The following is a 24,160-nucleotide window of genomic DNA, read 5'->3' on the forward strand; positions in this document are numbered from 1 at the left end:
TTTGCTTTTATAGTGAAAATTAATTGAAGCATACTATTCGCTTAATGGAAATATTCCTTTGAAACAGTGGAGAAATTTCTCTATACTTTTTTATTAAGATAGTGGCCCCTGTGCAATGATGAATCCTTATGGATTTATGCAAATATTTAATAGCTGAAAGATTCTTTTGGAAGCGAAGATTAAAGATATTGGTAAATTGTATTATTATGTTTTTGTTTCAAAACCTTGAACTAAAAGCCAATTTTAGCTGACTTGTTCTTTTATTAATTATTAGTTCTTAACTACAAATAGGTAAAAAGAAGAAAACAGTAAGTGGGCCATAATATCCAGTCAGAACCCTTGTGGTTATTTTTTTCTCGTTGTACTTTTGTAAGGTTCGAAAGTATAAACAGGACAGAAAGGCACAAAACATAAATCCTCTTACCCCTAAAAGTAACCACCGCGAACAACTTCTTAATGATTCCCTCTCTGGGTAAGAAGGAAAACACACCTGCATGTATCTATTTTTTTTTTCTTTTTTGGATAATTTTAGTTTTAAAACATGACTGATCAAACTAAGCACGGAGTTTGCATCCTACTTCATAAATTTGATGTGTATCTTGGAGATCCTCCTCTTGCAGTACATATAGATCTAGCATATATGTATTTTTAAGTAGCTGCATAGTATTCTCATGTGCCAATTTAGCTACTTCTCTATTGATGAACTCTTTGATTAGTTTGAGTTTTGCTTTGATGGTGCAGTGGCTAAAGCGCTCAGTTGCCAAGCAAAAGGTCAGTGATTGGAACCCACTAGCTGCCCTGAGGGAGAAAGATGTAACAGTAAGCTTCTGTAAAGATGTATAGCCTTGGAAACCCTATGGGGCAATTCTGCTCTGTCCTACAAGGTCACTATGAGTGGGAATCAACGGCAATGGGTTTGGTATTTTTTGGTTCTGTTAATGGACTCTTTGGTTGAGTTTTGCTGTTACAATTAAAGGTCTTTGCTACATTATATGGAGCCCTGGTGGCACAGTGGTTAAGAACTCGGATGCTAACCAAAAGGTCGGCAGTTCGAATCCACCAGCTGCTCTTTGGAAACCCTATGGGGTAATTCTACTGTGTCCCATAGGGTCGCTATGAGTTGGAATTGACTTGCCGGTAATGGGTTTGGTTTTTGGTTTGGTTTGGTTACATTATGAAAATACCCATCGGGTAGAGTCTTAGCAGTGGAATTGATGAGGCAAAGGGTATGTGCATTTTAAAAATTTGTTAGATATTACTCAATTGTCCTGAAAGGCTGTACTAATTTGTACTGCCTTCCGCCCTCCCTCCCCCCTCCCCCCCCCTCCCCGCCCCATCCCCGTGCAAGTTGCTCTTGATGGATTTGTTCCCTCACACTCTTACCCAAACTGGCAGGTAGTTGAATTTTTCCAGGCATCTAATCTGACAGGGGAAAATGGTATCTCCTGATTTCATTTGCATTTCTTTACTTTGGAACAAGGCTGAGAATCAGTCATTTTGTAATTTTGTTAAATCCTTGTGGATTTTGCAAATGCTTTGGTCATTTTTGTTTCTTTTCTTAGTAAACTACATATTTACTTACATCCCTTACCTCTTTATTTTAAATTTTATCTTGCTTTAAATGAAAGTTTACAGCTCAAGTTAATTTCTCATCCAAAAATTTATACACATATTGTTTTGTGACGCTGGTTACAATCCCCACAATGTGGTAGCATGTTCCGCCTTTCTACCCTGTTTCCTCGTGTCCATTTGTCCAGTTCCTGTCTTCCTGATTCTTGTCTCGCTTTTGGACAGGAACTGCCCATTTGGTCTTGTATATTTGATTAAACTAAAAAGCATGTTTCCCACGTGTGTTATTTTTTGTTTTATATGACCGTCTAGTCTTTGTCTGAAAAGTGGACTTCGGGAGTGATTGCAGTTCTGAGTTAGCAGTGACGGGGGTCGATAGACCTGGGGCTTCCTCCAGTTTCTGTCAGACCATTAAGTCTGGTCTTTTTTCATGAATTTGGATTCTGTTCTACATTTTTGTCCTATCCTGTCTGGGACTTTATGTTGTGATCGCAGTCAGAGTGGTTGTTGGTGGTAGCCAGGCACCATCTAGTTCTTCTAGTCTCGGGCTGGTGGAGTCTCTGGTTCATGTGGTCCTTTAGTCCTTTGGGCTAATATTTTGTCTTTGGTTCCAGATGGGATAGGACCAATAGATGTGTCTTGGGTGACCACTCGCAAGCTTTTACGATCCCAGATGCTACTCATCCAGTGGGATATAGACCATTTTATTTTCTTTATTATGCCATTTGACATCTGGTTCCTGTTCTTAAGGGGTTTGCTTTCAGCCTGTCCATTTAGAATTGGTTGGCTGTTGGTTTTGTATAAATGGCCTTTATTACGCTGAGGAATTTCCCTTCTGCTCCTATTTTGCTGAGAGTTTTTTATCAGGAATGGGCATTGGAGACTTTGTCAAATGCCTTTTCTGTGTTGATTAATATGATCGTGTGATTCTTTTATTTATGTGGTGGATTACACTGATAAATCTTCTAATGTTGAACCATCCCTGCATACGTGGTATGAATCCCACTTGGTCGTGATGTATTATTTTTTTGATATGATGCTGAATTTCATTGGCTAGACTTTTGAGAATTTTTGTGTCTATGTCCATGAGGGTTATTGGTTTGTAGCTTTTTTTTTTTTTTTTTTTTTTTTGTGGTGTCTTTGCCTGCCTTTGGTATCAGGGTTATGCTGGCTTCATAGAATGAGTTTGGGAGTATTTCTTCTTTTTCTGTGCTCTGAAATAGCTTGAGTCATATTGGTGTTAGCTCTTCTCTGAAAGTTTGGTAGAATTCTCCAGTGAAGCCCTCCAGGCCAGGGAGTTTTTTTGTTACTGTTGGGTGGTCTTTTTTTTTATTATCTCTTCAGTCTCCTCTTTTGTTATGGATCTGTTTAGTTTTTCTACCTCAGTTTATGTTACTTTAGGTAGGTAGTGTGTTTCTAGAAATTTGTCAATTTCCTCTCGGTTTTCAAATTTGTTGGGGTACAATTTTTCATCATGTCCTGTTATGACCCTTTTTATTTCAGTTGCGTCTGTTGTAATATCACCTGTCACATTTCTTATTCGGGTGATTTGCTTCCTCTCCTGTTTTTCTTTTTTCAGCCTGGTCAGTGGTTTGTCGATTTTGTTGACCTTTTCAAAGAACCAACTTTTGATCGTGTTGATTTCCTTCTATTGTTTTTCTGTTCTCTATTTCATTTGCTCTAATTTTTATTATTTCCTTTCTTTTGGTACCCGAGGGCTTATTTTACTGTTGTCTTTCTGCTACCTGACGAGGGTCTGTGTCCTGGAACAGTCAAACCAATGAAACGTACTCCAAGTCAGAAAGAGAGAGAAAGTTTATTAGGAGGTGACACCATCGGGAAGTCTGGCAGCGGTGCAGGCTGTCTTTATGAAGTCGCAACAAGCAATTTCTACATCAGAGCTTATCTATTATTTTGGCAAGGATTGCCTAGAGTTTTCAAGCACGTAGCCCACAGACGGTTGTATATATCATAAAACAACTACAAAAAAATTCTTTATTAAACTAAAGATACACGTGCTGGACATCTGGACTCTAATCTTTATGTTTGTAATAGGCAAAAAAATCTTGCATAGAAATCTCTAGGCTAGTAGAACTGGCCTGCCAAGTTTATTCTGATCGAGATAAGGAGCAAGAAAGAAAGTTACAGACCAAAAGCGCCAGGCAGCCTTACTAGCTGCTGTCTTGCAGGCTGAAGGCCATCTCCCAAGAGGGAGACCAAGGCCACAAAAGCCGAGGAGGTCCCACAGCCCTTGGGAAAGAGACCAGTGCAGCTGGTACAGTTAAAAGAAAATTTACAGACACAACAGAGAGTCCGTGATGGAGCAGGAGAAAAGTAAGGTGCAGAACTCAAATTCTAGTAAAAAGAGCAGACTTAATGGTTTGGCTGAGATTGGAGGGACCCTGGAAGACATGGCCCCCAGACTCTCTGTTAGCCCAGAACTGAAACCATCCCCGAAGCCAACTCTTCAGACAAAGATTAGACTGGACTATAAGACATAAAATGATAGTTGTGGAGAGAATGCTTCTTAGCTCAAGTAGTTACATGGGACTAAATGGGCAGCTCCTGTCCAGAGGTGAGATGAGAAGGCAAAAAGGGACAGGAGCTGGTTGAATGGACACAGGAGGAGGAGTGTGCTGTCACATTTTAGGGAGAACAACTAAGGCCACATAACTATGTGTGTATAAATTTTTGTATGAGAAACTACCTTGAACTGTAAACTTTCACTTAAAGCACAATAAAAACGAACAAACTTACAGGTTACTTAGAGTATCATCATGGCATTAGTTATGTCAAGCTCTCAATCGCCCGTTTTGGAAAGGAGAAAACATGTTGCGAGGTATTAGGGTTACATTTCTATTTGTTTAAGTTGCAGGGCTAATGTTTTGATTTTGGCTGTTTCTTTTTGATGTGTTCGTTTATTGCTATCAGTTGACCCCTAAACACTGCTTTTGCTGTGTCCCAGAGGTTTTGGTAAGATGAGTTTTCATTCTTATTTGATTCTTTGAATTTTTTATTCCATCTTGATTTCTTTTATTACTCAGTAGTTTTTAAGCAAGGTGCTGTTCAGTTCCCACATATTTGATTGTTTTCCTTGCTGTTTCTGTTACTGATTTCTACTTTGATGGCATTATGATCAGAGAAGGTGCTTTGTATTATTTCGATGTTTTGGATTTTGTTAAGTCTTGCTTTGTCACCTAAAATGTGGTCTATTGTGAAGAATGTTTCATGTGCGTTAGAAAAGAATGTATACTTTGTTGCTTTTGGGTGTTTTTTGTTTTTATTCTGTATACATCTGTGAGATCTAGTTGGTGGATTGTGGCATTTAGATCTTCTGTGTCTTCAATGAGTTTCTTTCTAAATGTTCTGTCTTTCACTGAAAGTGGTGCGTTAAAGTCTCCTGCTATTATTGTGGGACTATTTCTCTTTTCAATGCTGTTAAAGTTTGTTTTATGTATTTTGGAGCCCTGTCATTGGATGCATATGTATTCACTATTGTTATGACCTCTTGGTGTATTGATCCTTTAATCATTATTTATTGTGCTTCTTATCCTTCATGATGGATTTTGCTTTAAGCCTGTTTTATTGGAGATTAATATTACCACTCCTGCTCTTTTTTGGTAATTGTTTGCTTGATAAATTTTTTTCCTGCCTTTGAGTTTTGTATCTAAGCTCTGTCTTTTTATAGACAGCATATATATGGATCATGTTTTTTTGTCCATACTGCCACTCCTGTCTCTTTTCTGGTTCATTTAGGCCATTTACATTCAGTGTAATTATTGATAAGTGTGAGTTTACTGCTGTCATTCTATTGTATTTTTGTGTGCATGTGTGTGATGTTGATAGTTTCTTTGTTCTGCTAAATTTTCTGTGCTGAGTTCTTTTTGTTTATGGATTTTCTTTTCATGTCTTTCATTATTGTTGATTGTGTGTTTGCGGAGTCTTTATGGTTTTCTTCTTTTTCTTAACTTTTTTTTTAAATTTATTGTGCTTTAAGTGAAAGTTTACAAGTCAAGCCAGTCTCTCATACAAAAATTAATACCCACCTTGCTATGTACTCCTAGCTGCTCTCCCCCTAATGAGACATCACAATCTTCCTCTCCACCCTGTATTCCCTGTGTCCATTCACCTAGCACCTGTCCCCCCCTGCCTTCTCATGTTGCCTCGAGGCAAGAGTTGCCCGCATAGTCTCGTGTCTGCTTGAGCCAAGAAGCTCACTCCTCACCAGTATTATTTCCTGTCTTATAGTTTAGTCCAATCCCTGTCTGAAGAGTTGGCTTCGGGAATGGTTCCAGTCTTGGGCTAACAAAGGGTCCAGGGACCATGATCCCTGGGGTCCCTCTAGCCTCAGTCAGACCACTAGGTCTGGTCTTTTTACGAGAATTTGAGGTATGTATCTCACTGTTCTTCTGCTCCATCAAGGATTCTCTGTTTTGTTCCCTGTCAGGACAGTCATCGGTGGTAGCTTGGCACCATCTAGTTCTTCTGGTCTCAGGCTGATGTAGTCCTTGGTTTATGTGGCCCTTTCTGTCTCTTGGGCTCATCTTTACCTTATGTTTTTGGTGTTCTTCAATCTCCTTTTGTCCAGGTGGGTTGACACCAATTGATGCACCTTAAATGGCCACTTGCTAACACTGAAGACCCCAGACGCCACTTACCAAAATGGGATGCAGAACGTTTTCTTAATGCATTTTGTTATGCCAGTTGACCTAGATTTCCCCTGAAACCTTGGTCCCCAGACCCCTGTCCCTGCTACTGTGGCCTTCAAAGCATTTGGTTGTACAGGAAACGTCTTTGCTTTTAGTTTAGTTGTGCTGACCTCTCCTGTATTGTGTGTTATCTTTCCCTTCACCTAAAAGAGTTCTTGTCTACTATCTAATTAGTGAATACCCCTCTGCCTCCATCTCCACCCTCATAACCCTTAAAGGATATTTTCTTCTCTGTTTAAACTTTTTCTTGAGTTCTTTTAATAGTAGTCTCATACAATATTTGTCCTTTGGCAACTGACTGATTTCACTCAGCGTAATGCCTTCCAGATTCCTCCATGTTATATGAGATGTTTCACAGATTCATTGTTGTTCTTAATTGTTGCGCACTATTCCATTATGTGAATATACCATAATTTATCTATTCATCCATCGATGGGCACCTCTGTTGCTTCCGTATTTTTGCTATTATAAACAGTGCTACAGTGAACGTGGGTGTGCATATATCTGTTTGGGTGAAGGCTCTTATTTCTCTAGGATATATTCCAAGGAATGGGATTGCTGAATTGTATGGTAGTCCTATTTCTAGCTTTTTAAGGAAGTGCCAAATCGATTTCCATTTTACATTCCCACCAGCAGTGTCTAAGTGTTCCAGTCTCTCCACAACCTCTCCAACATTTATTATTTTGTGTTTTTTGGATTAATGTCAGCCTTGTTGGGGTGAGATGGAATCTCATTGTAGTTTTGATTTGCATTTCTCTAATGGCTAATGATCGTGAGCATTTCCTCATGTATCTGTTAGCCACCTGAATGTCTTCTTTGTTGAAGTGCCTGTACATATCTTTTGCCCATTTTTTAATTGGATTATTTGTCTTTTTGTTGTTGAGTTTATGCAGTATCATATAGATTTTGGAGATTAGACACTGATTGGAAATGTCATAGCTAAAAACTTTTTCCCAGTCTGTAGGTAATCTTTGGATAAGCATTAAGTGTTTGGATAAGCATTAAGTCTTCAGGTAAACATTAAGTGTTTGATTTTTTAGGAGCTCCCCGTTATCTAGTTTCTCTTCTAGTGTTTGTGCATTGTTAGTAATGTTGTGTACACTATTTATGCCATGTATTAGGACTCCTAGCATTGTCCCTATTTTTTCTTCCATGATCTTTATCGTTTTAGATTTTACATTTAGGTCTTTGATCCATTTTGAGTTAGTTTTTGTGCATGATGTGAGGTATGGGTCTTGTTTTCATTTCTTTGCAGGTGGATATCCAGTTATGCCAGCACCATTTGTTAAAGAGACTGTCCTTTCCACATTTAATGGACTTTGGGCCTTTGTCAAATATCAGCTGCTCATATGTGGATGGATTTATGTCTGAATTCTCCATTCTGTTCCATTGGTGTATGTATCTGTTGTTGTATCAGTGCCAGGCTGTTTTGACTACTGTGGCGGTATAATATGTTCTAAAATCAGGTAGTGTGAGGTCTCCCACTTTGTTTTTCTTTTTTAGCAATGCTTTATCTTTTCAGGGCCTTTTTCCTTTCCATATGAAGTTGGTGACTTGTTTCTCTATCTAATTAAAAAATGTCATTGGTATTTGGATGGGGATTGCATTGTATGTATAGATCACTTTGGGTAGGATAGACATTTTTACTATGTTACATTTTACAATGAGCAAGGTTATGTTTTTCCACTTACCTTTTCTTCTTTTTTATTTTAATGGGTAGGTTTGTTAGCTTCCTTTGTGGTTACGTTGAAATTTACCTTTATTTTTCTAAGCATAAACCAGCCTTTTATTTCTTGATATTGCCTTGACTTCCTCTCCATATGGAAGTTCCAAGACTACACTGCTTATTTCCTCTTTTTTTGTTTTGACATTGTTGTTGTTGGCGTATTGACATCTCTGGTTTCCTATTTTCAGCCTTTTAACTTTGTTTTGTTTTTGTGAATTCCATATCTGAGTTGGTATCTTGTTGAACTGTCCTGTGTCCTCATCTTGGATTGTTGTCTGATGTTGTTGGTTCTCTAACTGGAGGACTCCCTTTAATATTTCTTGTAGTTTTGGTCTGTCTATTAATTTCTGTTAATCTGGAAATGACCTAATTTCACCATTGTGTTTGAGAAATAGTTTTGTTGTGTGTCTTTCTTGGCAGGCAATTTTTTTTCCTTCAGGGCTTTATATGTGTCATCCTGCGTGGTTTCTGCTGTGTAATCAGAGCCTAGTCTCACTGGTTCTCTTTTGTAGGTGACTTTTCATTTATTCCTAGCCACTCTCAGGATTCTTTCCTTGTCTTTGGTTTTGGCAAGTTTGATTATATGTCTTGGTGACTTTCTCTTGGGGTCTGTCCTGTATGGGGTTCATTGAGCTTCTTAGATAGATATCTCTCTGTGGTTTCTGTTATTCCCCCTGTTCTGACACTTGGATCACTGGTAGGTTTTTCCTGTTGATAGTTTCCCACATAATTCTTAGGCTTTCTTCATTCTTTTTTCTGATCTTTCCTCGAACAAATTGGTATCAGGTGATTTACCTTCAGTCTCATTAATTCTGACTTCCGTCGTCTCAGTTCTGCTCCTGTGACCTTCTAATGAGTTGTCTAATTCTGACATTTTATTGTTAATCTTTTGGGTTTCTAGTTTTGTTTTTTTGGTATGGTTTCTAGCAACCTATTTGTCATTTTGTTCTTGTATTATTTTCCTGAATTCTTCTATTCCTTTATGCATTCCTTGGTTTAATCTGTGTTTTGCCTGATCTCCTTAATCTCTTGGAAAGCCCTGTATATTAGTCTTTTGAATTCTTTATCAGGTAGTTCCATTGTCATATCTTCCCCCAGAATGTTTTCTGGTTCTTTATTTTGGTCGCTTGCTAGAGCCATCTTGTCCTGCTTATTTAGGTGATATGATATTGACTGTTGTCTCAGAGGCATCAATAAATTAATATATTTATTTATTTATTGTATTTTTGTTTACACGTCCTGAATTTTTGTTATGTTTTGATGTCCAAGTAGCCTGAGCATGTGTGCTACTCTGGTTGTTCATCTGGCCTTGTCGAAGCTCTCTCCTTCTGTCTCCAGATGGTCGTAGTAGCCACTAAGTGTGTGAGCCCGGAGTCTGTTCACTGTTCTTGTGGGGCTGCTGAAGATGTAGGAGACGTTTTTGGTGGGGTGATGAATCGGTCCTGCTGGTCACCTGGCCATGGGTGCAGGGAGTGTTCTCCCTGGTCGTTGGGTTGGGTGTTGTATGTGTGCTTCGCCGCTTACTGGCTGATTGTGGCACAGGTGCCCAGGTTGTCAGTCACCAAGTATGTGGTATGGAGACTTTCACTAACAGTCCTAAGCAGGCAGGGCTGTGTTGGGTTGTTAGGAGCAGAGACAGGTCTCCAGTTGCAGTAGGGTGGTGACCTGGGAGGTAAGGCAGGGAGCTGTCAGCTGCCCCCAGGTTTTCCAGATGGAGGGTGTGCCTGTCTGCTAGTGTGTATAGTTGGGGGAGGGGTAGTGCAACCAGTCCTTGGGTGTCCGCTGCCGTTGGTTGGGGATTAGGGAGTGCTACTCATTCTCAGGCACCTGTTGTAGGAGGCTAGGTGGAGTGGGTGGTACTGTCAGTCCTCTGGACCCTGCTGTCAGTGGGTGAGGCTCCTTCTAAGAGGTCAGGCTGGTGACAAATGCCACAGATCTGCAGTTCCCACTTGGCTGCTGTAGGTTAAAATGGGCTTATGCTGGAAGCCCTGCCCATTTTGTCAAAAGGGCACGCTATGCGGGGTCAACCAGCAAGACACTGGTGTGAGTGATCCGCAGAGTGAGGGGCGCTGCAAGTCTGTGGACCCCCTACGCCAGTGACTGGGCAAAAGGGCAAGTGCCCCTGGACCAGGCAGTGAGTTTGTGGTTTAGGGGGTGTGGCAGCATTGAATGCTGCTGGACTGGTGTCAGACCAGGGAGGAGGATGGATGAGGAGAAGGGAGAGGTCCTTGGCAATGGAGCTCTGATGGAGAAAGGGTTATGGTGCATGTGTGGTGGGTTTGGAGCTTGCCCATAGCTTTCGCAGGTCTGGAGCCCTGGTGGCGTAGTGGTTAAGAGTTCAGCTGCTAACCAAAAGGTCGGCAGGTCAAATCCACCAGCCATTCCTTAGAAACCCTGTAGGGATAGTTCTGCTCCGTCCTGTAGGGTCACTGTGAGTCAGAATCAACTAGACAACAAGTTTGGTTTGGTTTTTGGTTTGCACGTCTGGCATCGCTCCTGTTTGGTTTTGGAGAGGTGTTTGCAGATTCACTGTTGTTAAGCTGCACCACATGGGGGTGGGTTTCAGCTTGGGATGCTGCTGCTTGCCTCAGTCTGTGTGCGCCGTGCAGATTCAGCTACCAGGGCACCGGCAATCTGTAATTGCTTGTTTCCACTGTTTTTCAATCTACTCTCCTTCCACCTGTTGCTCAGTCCTATTCTTCAGCTTTGTCTTTGATGCTTCAGTTTCCTAGATTGTCATGTATATCCGATTCACTTGTTTTTTGAAGTGTTTGTTGTAAGAGGGACAACACGAAGTGTTTGACTATTCTACCATCTTGATCCTGCCTCTCCTCTTTTTAAAAAATTTTTTCCTTATTGGTTTATTCAAGCCCTTTGAAGAAGGAGAAGTTACATCAAGAAAAGAAATTATGTAGCCCTTCATGTGCTGTATTTGTTGCAGACATTTTTACAATCTGTTATTGCTTTCTCTACTTTCTATATGGAATTTTACTGAAATTCTAATTTTTATATAGTCAAATTTTTTCTTAATGACTTCTGTTAAAGTTGACCTATTCGGTGAGATTCTTTTGAAGTGGAACTTTAGGCTAAACCTTTTTTAGATTTACCACTCTGTAATTTATGAAGGAAATTTGCCATATAGTCCAAGATAATTATTTGCTTATAGCAGAAAATATTAATGTCACATATATAGTATTAAAGGAGCCCTGGTGGTGCAGTGGGTAAAGTGCTCAGCTGCAAACTGAAAGGTTCAAACCCTGCAGCTGCTCCTCAGGAGAAAGATGCGGCAGTCTGCTTCTGTAAGATTACAGTCTTGGAAATCCTATGGGTCAGTTTTACTGTGTCCTACGAGGTTGTTATGAGTCAGAATCAACTCTATGGCAACAGGTTTATATAGTGTTATCAATCATGACAATATCTTTTCTTTATGTAGATCAAGCTTCTGAAATTCAGGTGACAATGATGCTCACTGAAAGTTGTAAGCTACGAGGTCTTCATCACAGGTAAGAGGGGAGACCATGGTAACATTTTATGCTGCATTCTTATTTTAAGAACATTGTGATGAGTTCTGAATCGAAAGCATCTTGGAATAGTTTAATTTTTTTTCCTTAATATAAAAGTGAAATACATGTTCGTTGCATAAAATTTTAAAACATAGAAAAATACAAAGAAGAAAACAAAGGGCAGTGTGTAAGCCCACATGTGGATTACCATAGCTAAGCTTTCTAGAAATAGTTTATGGATATTTATGTGCATATTTCCTTTTTTTAAAAAATGGATTCCCGTATATACAAACATTAAAACAATTATTTTAATGAAAATTTTCAACATATAGAACACCAAAGACAAGAGTAATAAAGAACTTTTACTTATTTTTCAAATTTTATTTGTATTTTCATTTATATTCAAAAGAATTTGAGGGCCTAAAAGGCAGGCAACTACAGTAAGATCAATAAAATGAAAATGAAAGGTGTGTTTTAGGAGTGTGGTGGTAGAAAAGAAAACTAGTAAGCCAATGGTAAATCCAAATGTTTTTGCTGTCGTTGAACATAGACCAACTCTCAACTTCTAGGCAACAGAGGTTGAAGAAAACATTAAAAGTTGATAAATCTCAGTACCAGAAAGGAAAGAAACATAGTTGTTCCTTGGGGTGTGTTATGGTTTGAATTGTGCCCCCCCAAAAAAAAATATTGTAAATTCTAACCTCTATGCCTATGGCTATAATCCCCTTTGGGGATAGGTTCTTTGTTATGTTAATGTGACTGGATTAGTGTAGGGTATGTCTTAAGGCAATCCCTTTCGAGATATAAAAGATTAAACAAGCAAGCCATAGAAGCAGAGATGGGGGAAGAGAGATGCCAAGCCACATAAGGGTTTCCCAGGAGCAGAAGCTCAAAAGAAATAAAGGGTTTTCTCCAGAGCTGATGAGGGGGAAAGCTTTCCTCTAGAGCCAGCACCTTGAATTTGGACTTCTGGCCTCCTGAAACTGTGAGAAAATGAATTTCTGTTTGTTAAAACCAATCACTTGTGGTATTTCTGTTATAGGAGCACTAGATAGCTAAAAATTTGGTACCAGGAGTGGGGTGCTGCTCTAACAAATGTCTAAAATGTAGAAGTGGTTTTGGAATTGGGTAATGAGTAGAGGCTGGAAGAGTTTTAGGTGCCAAATAGTAAAAGCCTAGATTGCTTTGAAGAGACTGTTGGTAGAATTACGGATGTCAAAGGCAGCTCTGCTGAGGGCTCAGAAAGAAGCGAGGAGAGCTATAGAGAAAATCTCTGTCATCTTAGAGAATATATATGGCAGGAGCAGCAGAATTTGCTGGAAACATGCTTTTGGTGAGAGTAAAAGAACACGATGAACATGTGATTGGACAGTGGAGGAAGGGCAGTGCTTTTAATGCAGTGGCAAAGAACTTGTTTGAATTATTTTCAAATGTTTGGTGGAAGGTAGAGCTTGTAAGTGATGAACTTGGATATTTGGCTGATGAGATTTCGAAGCAGAATCTTAAAGGGGCTGCATAGTTTCTTCTGCTTATAGTAAAATGTGAGAAAAAAAGATGGACTTTAAAACGAACTGTGCAAAATGAAAACAGAAAAAGATTTGGAAAATTCTGTTGTACAAACTAAGGACACGTGTTCTAGAATGTTGAAGTATGTGTCTACACAATATTTTGTTAAAGAGATTACGCCAGTGACTGGTGGATCTAACCAACTACCAAAGCAGAAAACCCATCAACTTAGACTGAAGGGGACAGAGAAAGAATGAAAGGAAAGAACGCTGCATCTTGGAATTCTGCAGGCAGAAAACAGGCCAAAGGAGCTACATCTGTTGTCCTCTAAGAAAAGAAAAGGACCATTCCTGTAGCAGCTTGGAGATCAGCAGAACTGTTGCAAGGAGCACAGAAAGCAGGGCCTTCTCAGTTTCAAATGGTGGAGCCACAGCCTCTTAGGTTTCAAAGAGTCAAATCTTTACCAACTCTGTTCAGTTCCAGAGTATGGGGTTGCCTTTAAGGTGTGCCAGGGGATGGGGCCGCTGCCAAATGGCAGAGGCAGCAGGGCTGCCAGGCCCAAAGGGCAGATGGACAAGGGATGGAGTTGCCACTCAGATGAACTAGGAGAATGGGGCCACTTTTAGCTGAGGGAGCATATTGCCATTCCAGAGGGCCTGGAAGGTGCAGCTAAAGCCCAAGGCTAGGGGTCTCCACCTGGAATCCAGAGGTTGTGGCCGACACCCAGAGTCTGGAGGGTGGGGCCATTGCCCACATGTTCTCAGAGAAGAAAGGATTATTTTCAAGCCTTGTGAGCTAATATAATTTGTTGTGCTGGGTTTTGGATTTGCTTGGTGCCCATTATCCCTTCTTTTCCTCAAACTTCTCCCATTTGAAATGGAAATATCTACCTAGTGTGTGTTCCACCATTGTACTTTGAAAACAGATAACTTATAATCTAGATTTCACAGGTTCACAGATGAAGAGGAATTTTGCCCCAGGATGGAATATGCCTGAAGTCTCACCCATATTTGATTTAGATGATTCAAAAGATGAGATTTTGGACTTGGAGTTTAAGACTTTTGGGATGATGTAATGGGGTGAATGTGTTTTGTATGTGGGAAGGGCATGAATTTTGGAATGCTACGGATTGAATTGTGTCCCCCCGCCAAAAAAAAAAAAATTGTAAATCCTAACCTCTGTGCATATGGTTATAATCCCATTTGGGAATGGGTTGTCTTTGTTATATTAATCAGACTGGATTAATACAGGATGTAATTTAAGTCACTCTCTTTTGAGACATAAAAGAGGTGAAACAAACAAAAGAAACAGAGATGGGAGAGATGCCAAGCCACATGAAGATCGCCCAGGAGCAGAAGCTCAAAAGAGACACCTTCCTCCAGAGCCAACAGAGAAAGCTTCCCCTAGAGCTAGCACCCTGAATTTGGACTTCTAGTCTCCTAAACTGTGAAAAAATAAATTTCTGTTTGTTAAAGCCACTCACTTGTGGTATTCCCATTAATAGCAGCACTAGATAACTAAAATGGGGGTAGGGAGAGTTTTCCTAGTTTGAAACTTCAAGGCAGATGTTTCATTTGGTTTATTACATGCTGGGAACATTGATGAGTATAATGAACAGATATTTTTTTAGTAAATTTCATTGACAATAAAAAAGCCAAGTTAACTGGACCAAAAGCAAAGAAGTTTCTGGGATAAACTGAATGCTTCAAAGGTCAGTGGAGCAAGGTCGGGGGTTTGGGAACTATGGCTTAAGGGGACTTCTAAGTCAATTGGCAAAATAATTCTATTATGAAAACATTCTGCATCCCATTTTGTAATGTGGCGTGTGGGGTCTTAAATGCTAACAAGCGGCCATCTAAGATGCATCAATTGGTCTCAACCCACCAGGATCAAACGAGAATAAAGAACACCAAGGTCACACGATAACTACGAGCCCAAGAGACAGAAAGGGCCACATGAACCAGAGACCTACATCATCCTGAGACCGGAAGAACTAGATGGTGCCCAGCCACAACCGATGCCTGCCCTGACAGGGAGCACAACAGAGAACCCCTGAGGGAGCAGGAGAACAGAGGGATGCAGACCCCAAATTCTCACAAAAAGACCAGACTTAATGGTCTGACTGAGACTAGAGGAATCCCAGCGGTCATGGTCCCCAAACCTTCTGTTGGCTCAGGACAGGAACCATTCCCGAAGACAACTCATCAGACATGGAAGGGACTGGACAATGGGTTGGAGAGAGATGCTGACGAGGAGTGAGCTATTTGTATCAGGTGGACACTTGAGACTGTGTTGGCATCTCCTGTCTGGAGGGGAGATGGGAGGGTAGAGAGGGTTAGAAACTGGCAAAATTGTCACGAAAGGAGAGACTGGAAGGGCTGACTCATTAGGGGGAGAGTAAGTGGGAGTATGGAGTAAGGTGTATATAAGCTTATATATGACAGACTGACTTGATTTGTAAATGTTCACTTAAAGCTTAATAAAAATAATTAAAAAAAAAAAAAAAACAAGTTATTCCTACAGGGACCTTTGAAAAAAATGAATGAACAATAGTGAGGGATGGTGAAGATGTCCCTTTGAAAACAAAGAAAATCATGTGATTCAAGAAAGTTGCCTTACATTGGCCTGATTTAGTCACGAATAGAGCTCATGATTTGGAGAGGACTGGATAGATGACTCATCCGTTAGACTATTTTTCAAAGAAATTCATTTTATTTCCTCTGGGCTTTTTGATAAGAATTGGGTCATGATCAATTGGAAACGTCCTTTTTGTCAGTGTCTGGCGTGCTTGATGTTCTGTTATGCTGACTCTAGAGAGAAGAGGCAAAAGTTTTTAGTACTGGTATGTAATGGTAACTGTACTTGGATACCTAGCCAGTATTCTTAGCCTGGTGAAAGGTCTGCCCTACTTCTGCACCAGAAATGGGCTATAGGGATAAACATGGGCAAAGCTGAGATATTCCGAAGAAGCAGTTTTATATCCACTGTAGCCTTTGAAAGATACTTGGGGTGAAAAATGTTCAGAGCAAGCATTTGCAGTCATTCTCTCATGTAGCTTTAAGCTGTTGGGTTTTCCAGTATCTTAACCAGGATGGATTAGCAGCCCCAGGGTACCCTCAGGCGTTGGGATGGAATAACATACTGGACATTCATTGTTTGGGGACAGTCTTCTAGAGGTAGATTATTGCTTGGTCAGGTTTAATTGTTCTTCCTGGCACTAAAATAACACCAGGACTCCTGGTTTACACTGAGCAAAACATGTCAATGTGTAGAAAGTATAATGTTCTTTGCATTCATTCACTGTGGCAGTCCTTTACATTCCTTCACTGTGGCAGTCCTTTTCATTTTTAAGGGGTCCAAGGCCTACAACACATTTCTTTTTGACCTGTAATGTTTAGCCTGTTCATGGCTGTGTGTCTGCATTTGTTCATTCTGTCATTCTAATTTATTAAGTGCCTGTTTGTGCTGGGGACTCTGCCAGGCATGAGGGATAAAAACAAAATCACAATCTTTAGAAATGATATGAAATTTATCAAGCAAACACAATATACTCACCAAGAAATGACACCTGGTTTCAGGTTATGTTACATAACTTCTTATACTGGCTGTGGTATGTAATTCAGCATGTTTACTGCGTGTTTTATCATTCTGTGATTAAGGATTATAATGGTGTTGAAATGTTTTAAAGCATTTTGAAATCCTTTCTTTTCATTCTTTTTTCCCATTGGCATTTGTGAGAATAATTAATTTTTATTTCAAGTTAAAACTAATGCCAATCTATTTTAATTATGAGAATTGATTTTTATCAGCATATTCTATTGAGCTATGGCTACTTGTAGTTTGAGGCTTCCATTGGCCTGATGGTGGGCACTTCTTAGCTGAATGCTTCACAGCTCTTACCTGCAAGGGCACTCAGCAAGACCGAGAATTGGGTGCAGTTCTTGTTTCACGCCGCCACAGAACCTGCCCTTCCCCTACATTTTTCTTCCTCTACAGCACCTCCTTCTGCTCTTATTTGTTCTTCTTATAGATCACAGGCCTTCCTTTCTACCCTCCTTTCCTTTATAAAACGGGCAGAATGAAGAGCAGTCCTTTGTACTTTGAAACAGTTTCATGCAGCTTCTTAACCTCTCCCAGAGGATATTTAATCCTCAGGTGATAGAATAGACAATTTGATCTCATACAGCAAACTCATTGTGCCTGGATAAAATGCCTGTAATCCTGCTGTTATGCTTTGAATTGTGTCCCCCCAAAAATGTGTGTCAACTTGACTAGTCCATGTTTCCCAGTATTGTATGATTATCCATTTTGTCACCTGATGTGATTTTTCCTATGTGTTATAAATCCTGCCTCTGATGTTAGTGAGGCAGGATTAGAGGCATTTATTTTAATGAGGCAGGACTCAGTCTACAGGATTAGGTTGTGTCTTAAGTCAGTCTCTGTTGAGATATGAGAGAGAAGAGTGAGCAGAGACATGGGGACCTCATACCACCAAGAAATGAGCTGGAAGTGAGTACGTCCTTTGGACTCAGGGTCCCTGTGCTGAGAAGCTCCTGGATCAGGGGAAGATTGATGACAAGGACCTTCCCCCAGAACTGGCAGAGGAAGAAAGATGTCCCTTGGAGCTGGCACCCTGAGTTCAGACTTCTAGCCTCCTAGACTGTGAGAGAATAAATACCTGCTAAAGCCATCCACTTGTGGTATTTCTGTTATACCAGAACGAGATAACTAAGACACCTGCTAAATGAATTTCAGTCACGAGGAAAGGAACAGAGAAATAATTAATCTTTTGGAGTTGAAGAAATGGGCAACTCTTTATATTATTCCTGATATCATGGTATATTCAGGTTAAACCTGAATGTAAACCTGCTGTAAGTCTTGCCTCCCTGGGAGGGAATGACCATGTTAGTCCTTGGCAGATTACGTAACCTCTCTCTGCATGGATTTCCTTGCCTGTTAAGTGGGGCTCCTGATGCAAGCAGAAGCCTTACAGAGAAGTTACCTCTTACAGGTTTACTGATCCCTCATGTGTGTCCTCATTTTGTAGCTCGTAAGGGTCAGTGCTTTCCCTGTGTTAGTATAACCCGTGCATATCAGGAGGGGAGCTCTCAGCTTTGCCACTCGTTGAAATAGAAGAGAGATTGTCTACTGTGTGCTTAACTTCTGTATATCGTAGCGGGCTTTTACAGTTTGTCAGAGCTCCATGTTATAGTTATGGAAACTAAGACCAAGAAAGAGATGGTCATACAGATTGTAAAAGGCAAATCTAGCATTCAGAAATCTGATTCTAAATCCCATGTGAGCAGCTAAAGACTTCTTGGCTTTTGTGGCAATTTCAGCCTCTTAGAGACATTTCTGATGATCGTATTCTTGTCCACGGTCTTGATTGGGGCCTTGTTTTTGTTTTGTTTTTAAGTCTGATAATGGAATAAATGGGATTTTGTCGTAACAAGATTGTGGTCAAGTTACCTCTTAGTGCCTTCAGTTACCTTTTGGAGTAAGATTTAGTGTGGCCAGTGTGTGTCTTCAGAGAATTCAGTCCATAGGCAACAACTTTGAGTTCATAACTTTTCTTTATCAGGAAGGTACATATATGGGGAACCTTAAAGTCTGGTTTAAATTATAGAGTATATATGACTTTGCATTTTTAATAATAATTAAGTTTTTAAATATGTTTGGGTTTGTTTTGTTTTAGGGTATCTTTATTACTTTTTTATTGTAAATAAGCCCCTGAGGTTTTAAGTTTCACTTGTCTTTCTTCTGATTTCTTATTATTTCATAGAAATCTTCTTCCTATTACGCATGTGTGTATAGAAGAAGGAGAAAAGCCCATGGTGATATTGCCTTACATGAATTGGGGGAATCTTAAATTGTTCTTACGGCAGTGCAAATTAGTAGAGGCCAATAATCCTCAGGTGAGAAAAATTTGCCCAAATACCAATTTACCTGTAAATTCTGATAATATCTTTTAAAGTAGATGTTAACATTCTAATATATGAACTATTTAAAGGCCTGCAAAAAGGAACCAGAAGATGCTTGTAACCTATTGGTTTAGAGGCAAGCAAATGAAGATGGTTTATGATTGCTGTCTTGAAGCTTACATGTTGCAAATTCTGAAGTTTTTCCTTATATTTTAGTTGTGTTTCTTCATAATCACCCCTCAAGCCCTCTATAATATCATCTCAGTCATTTTCCTAATAACTCTTTGAAGGCGCTTGAACTAGATCTTCCTTCTAGGAAAGAGACTTTACAGAGCCATGTGATACATATTGTACCAAAAACTGGTAATGACTAGAGGTCTTGATTGTAGGGGATAATTGGGTATATTCTTAATATGCTTGGCTGTGAGGCTGCAGGCGTCTAAGAGGTTCTCTGCCATCACTGCTTGTGCACATAGCTGTGAAGCATTTGGTCAGCTTCCAGATGCTTTTATGATGGTAATGGTAGTAAATCCCAGTGGGTGTTTTGTTGCTAGCTGTATCTTACAGCCCCATTAAATTGATTGTAGGATTTATAATAATGTACTTATCGTAGTTGCCAGGAGAAAATACATTCAGAGAGCACGCATCGAGTGTTTGGCTTAGCATGTATGATATGCTTTGTATACTGACAGGGTGAAAGCTGGGCTTCCGGACAAGTGGTCTGAGGCTACGGTCACCTGGGGAAGAGTTGCATTCCTCAGCCCACAATACCGGCGTGCATCCAGTGGAGAGAGCTGTAGACGTGTATTAATTTGAAAATGGTCCCCAGGGGGCTCTCTCATAATAAGAACTACTGTTTTAAAAGAAAAGAACAAGTTATTCACTAATAAGCATTTGAAATATTATCTTGAGAATTCAACATTCACTGAACCAATATTTATTGAGCAGCTACTACATGCGCTGGATGCTGGGGGAGATAACACACCTAGCGGATAAGAGGAGACAGTCAAGTAAATGGTATATTATGTTACAGAATGACAGGGCTGTGGTAGATACAAGTATAGGAAGTTATGGGAACATATTCTTGGTCAAGAAGTAGTTTTTTAAAAATCAATGTGTAGATGTAAGGAAGTATTTTTCTATGGAGTAGGAATGTGGGATAAAGTAAGTAGCAGTCATCGTAATTTTTGCGTGAACTGTAAACATTGTCACCTTGTGTTTTCCACAGGCAATTTCTCAACAAGACCTGGTACACATGGCCATTCAGATTGCCTGCGGAATGAGCTATCTGGCCAGAAGGGAAGTCATCCACAAAGACCTGGCTGCTAGGAACTGTGTGTAGGTGCCATGAGCTCTTCATTGTTGAGTGATGTTTAGTGCTCCCTGGATTTGGGGTTCTTTTCAGGGAATCGTGCTGTATTCAAGGGTAACTTGTGTTCTATACTTTTTAATACTCTGATTACATTTATTGTTCATGTCTTTTCAGCATTGATGATACACTTCAAGTTAAGATTACAGACAATGCCCTCTCCAGAGACTTGTTCCCCATGGACTATCATTGTCTGGGGGACAATGAAAACAGACCAGTTCGGTGGATGGCTCTTGAAAGTCTTGTTAATAATGAGTTCTCCAGTGCCAGCGATGTGGTAAGTGCTGGGACCCCTGATATCAACTGAACGGAGAAAAGGCTTTCTGTTTTAAAATGGTTTTTTGTTTTTGGCATCTAGTAACTGTCCTTGAAATTTTTCATCCAGAAAGCAAGTATGATAAGCTCCCAGTAGCCAGTTTATGGAGAGAAGCTGTGACCCAGCTCATGGGCCAGCACTACGTGTGACCTCTTTTCATGCTGACAGTTACCCTGCACTGTTAACACTGTGCAGTAGGCCCCGTTATCCCAGTTTTAAAGATGATGCTTTTGAGGCTTTGGGAGATTACAGTATTTGACTATTTTTCTCTTCTTGTCTAAGTCTCAGAATAGCCAAGTGGTTGCCAGATCATAAAGATTTATTTTCCTCTTTTCAAAAATGTCTTCCTAGTATTATGGCCTGGAGCCCTGGTGGTGCAGTGGTTAAGAGCTTGGCTGCTAAGCAAAAGATCAGCTGTGTCTTGAAAACCCTATGGGGCAGTTCTGTTCTGTCCTGTAGGGTCACTGTGAGTCAGAATCGACTCAATGGCAACAGGTTTTGTTTTTGTTTTAGTATTATGGCCTGTGTATTTTATAATTCTCCACACATCGCTTTTTCCCTCTTGCCAGTTTCTGGGTAGTTCTGCCTACTTGGCCTGGTGGTATATTTGGATCCCGTATACTTTGTGGTGAATTTTTTATACTGCGTGGTGCACGTTTCAAAAGTCATAGCTCCTTGTGGATATCTTGCATGTGTGTTTAATTGCTCATAATTTCTGTCACCTGACTTTTTAGTCTGATTTGGAAGATAAAGCTTAATTTCTTTTCATATCTTTTGCCTTTGAACTCTGTATCATTGTAACTGAACGTTAGAGAATAGGTTAAACTTCAGCTCAGAAGGTTCCTCTTTTGTGGTCATTTGATGATGTCTGTCAGTGTTACACATAGAATAATTGGGCATGTTCTTAATATACATGCTTTGAGGATTACTATTTTAGTATACTCTTTTCCTCAGTGTACTAGTTTCCTGTGACTGCTGTAACAAATCACCACCATCTTGGTGGGTTAAAACAACAGAAATTACTCTCTGACTGTTCTAGAGGCAAGAAGTCTGAAATCAGGGGATAAGCAGGGCCATGCTTGCTTGGGAGGCTCTAGGGGAGAAACTTGCCTTCCCTCTTGCAGTTCCTGGTAGCTGTCTGCATTCCTTGGCTTGTGTCTTTATCACCTGCCCTGCCCTGTCTTCATGTCATCTCCTGTGTGTGTCCATCCTTCTATCAAAATTCTGTCACTCTCTTTTAAGGATACATGTGATTATATGGGGTTGCCATGAGTTGGAATTGACTCCAGACAACTGGTAAGTGGTAGAAAATCCAGGATAAACTCATCTTCTCAAAATCGTTAACTTAATCATATCTTTTGCCCTATAAGGTAATGGTCATAGATCCTGGATGTTAGGACATGGACGTGGCTTTGGGGCCACCATTCAGTCCACTCTACTCAGTAATTGAAATTACCTGAGACTTACTTACGAAAAACAGATAATCCAATTTAAAGTTCTTGAAATGAGAATAATTTGATAAGGGAAAAAAATCTAACTATAGGCTATTATATAGTTAATTTTTTTTTTCCATAAGCTAGGTTGTTATTTGATGTATTACTCCAGGTATCTTAATAAAATGTTCACTTGATGTGAATGAACAATTATGTATTTTTTAAGATTTTTTTCTGTAATTAAGGTCTCTCATGGGGGTATCTTCAAGATACTTTATTTTAGCATAATTTATATCAACTGCTGTCTGGGGGGAAGAAAAGCTTATCTGACACTTTTCAGATGGGTAGCATGAGTACGAGTGATACTGGGAAGGGATGTTAGTTGCTCCATGGAGCAGCTGCAGAGGTTAATAGTGAGACAGAAAACTGCTTCCTGTTGCCCACAGCCTTTCTCAGCCAGATTCATGGTGCGTACTAGGGGATGGGCAGTGGAGGTGGTCCAGTCTTCTAGATGCCGACCTCTAAAGGTTCAGTTTGTATAACAGTAGGCAGTTAAGCCTATTTTCCTCCCTCTTTTTTTTTCTCAAAAACTTTAATAATAAAACTCCTATCTCTAACATTAATGTCTAGGAGTTAAAATTCCAGTTAAAGCAATACATGCAAAGCAACTTACACAGTTTTAATGGTTTGCAAAAGAGAACTTAAGGAGACCTGGTAGTGTAGTAGTTAAGTGTTCAGTTGCCAACCGAAAGGTAAGCATTTCAAACCCCCTAGCCTCTCCATGGGAGTCCTGTGGGGCAGTTCTGCTCTATCCTATAGGTTCAATAGGAATTGGAGTTGACTCAATGGCAGCGGGTTTGGTTTGAGTTTAAAGAAAACTTGGGTGTTTTGGGGAGGGAGGAGTTGCTTTTTTGTTTTTGATTTTGATTCCTCTCAAATAATATATAAAAGGAAAGAAGGGTTTGATTTCCGGCCAGCAAACAGCCGCTATGTTGACAGTAAGGAGCAGTTGCGCTCTTTGATGAAGCTCTTGTTTTTAGAGCTGCCAAGTCTTTATTCAGAATTTCTGAATTGTAACCGGAATTCTTCTACCAGTTTCTACATTAAGCAAAGCTGCTTCCATGGAGGGAAAAGACATTTAACTTTGGTTTTAGAACATAGTTCTAAAATATATTAGTTGAATTATGCCTGTGTAGTTTTCAAATCCGCCCCTTTAAATAGAAAAGCGTGTATCTGAACATGGTTGAATGTAGAAAAGTAAACTTTCCTCAGTGTTTTTACTTTGAAAATCTCATTCCATAGTTGATTTAAAAAGTGAATTCACTCATCTTTTTGGAATGTTAAGATTTTTTTTAGTGGTTTATTTTGAAAATTTGTGATTTGTTACTTATCGAAACATAATATGGTTATAATAGCTGCCTTAGCCAGAATGAGGTGGCAGTTATGGTGAATATAAAAGTAGTTTGTGGGCATGAAATATAAGATACTCCTCAGATGACAATCAACTATTTCATATAAATTGTAGATATAACTTCAAGAGATTAGAGATTATCCTCTTAGAAGAAGGAGTATTGATAGCTAATATTGTAGAGGAGGATGCAGGATGTCCAGTAGTGCTGTTTGCTTGTATTGCATATGTCAATGTAGGTATTACATTCACATGGTTCAAAAATTCAAGATGCAGAAAGTTTTCATCCAGGTCCTGTTCTCTAGCTACCTGTCTTTGTTCTCTAGTGCAGCTATAAACAGAAATACTGCAAGTGAATGGCTTTAACAAGCAGAAATTTATTTTCTCACAGTTCAGGAGACTAGAAGTCCAAATTCAGGGTACCAGCTCCAGGGAAAGGTTTTCTCTCTCTGTCGGCTCTGGGGGAAGGTCCTTGTCATCAACCTTCCCCTGGCCTACGAGCTTCTTGGCACAGGGGCCCCAAGTCCAAAGGGTACACTCCACTCCTGGCACTTCTTTTTTGGTGGCACGAGGTCCCACTCCTCTCTGCTTGATTTTTTTATATCTCGAAAAAAAATTTGACTGAAAATACAATTTAATCCTGTAGATTGAGTTCTGTCTCATTAACATAACTGCCTCTAATCCTGGCTCATGTAACATC

The 24,160-nt window shown here is 39.9% G+C and overlaps 1 protein-coding gene across 4 annotated transcripts in view; it reads left to right on the plus strand.

Annotated features, from left to right (window-relative positions):
• Positions 1–24,160, plus strand: part of RYK (receptor like tyrosine kinase) — a 162,627-nt gene that overhangs the window by 103,387 nt on the left and 35,080 nt on the right. For all 4 annotated transcript variants that reach the window (XM_064277290.1, XM_064277291.1, XM_064277292.1 and 1 more), the window contains exons 10-13: positions 11,438–11,507; positions 18,796–18,928; positions 20,163–20,272; positions 20,421–20,580. In XM_064277290.1, the coding sequence (XP_064133360.1) occupies positions 11,438–11,507; positions 18,796–18,928; positions 20,163–20,272; positions 20,421–20,580 (473 nt within the window). The remainder of the gene's footprint in view (positions 1–11,437; positions 11,508–18,795; positions 18,929–20,162; positions 20,273–20,420; positions 20,581–24,160) is intronic.

The sequence above is a fragment of the Loxodonta africana genome, chromosome 26 (genome assembly GCF_030014295.1).
Source record: "Loxodonta africana isolate mLoxAfr1 chromosome 26, mLoxAfr1.hap2, whole genome shotgun sequence".
NCBI classification, from domain to species: domain Eukaryota; kingdom Metazoa; phylum Chordata; class Mammalia; order Proboscidea; family Elephantidae; genus Loxodonta; species Loxodonta africana.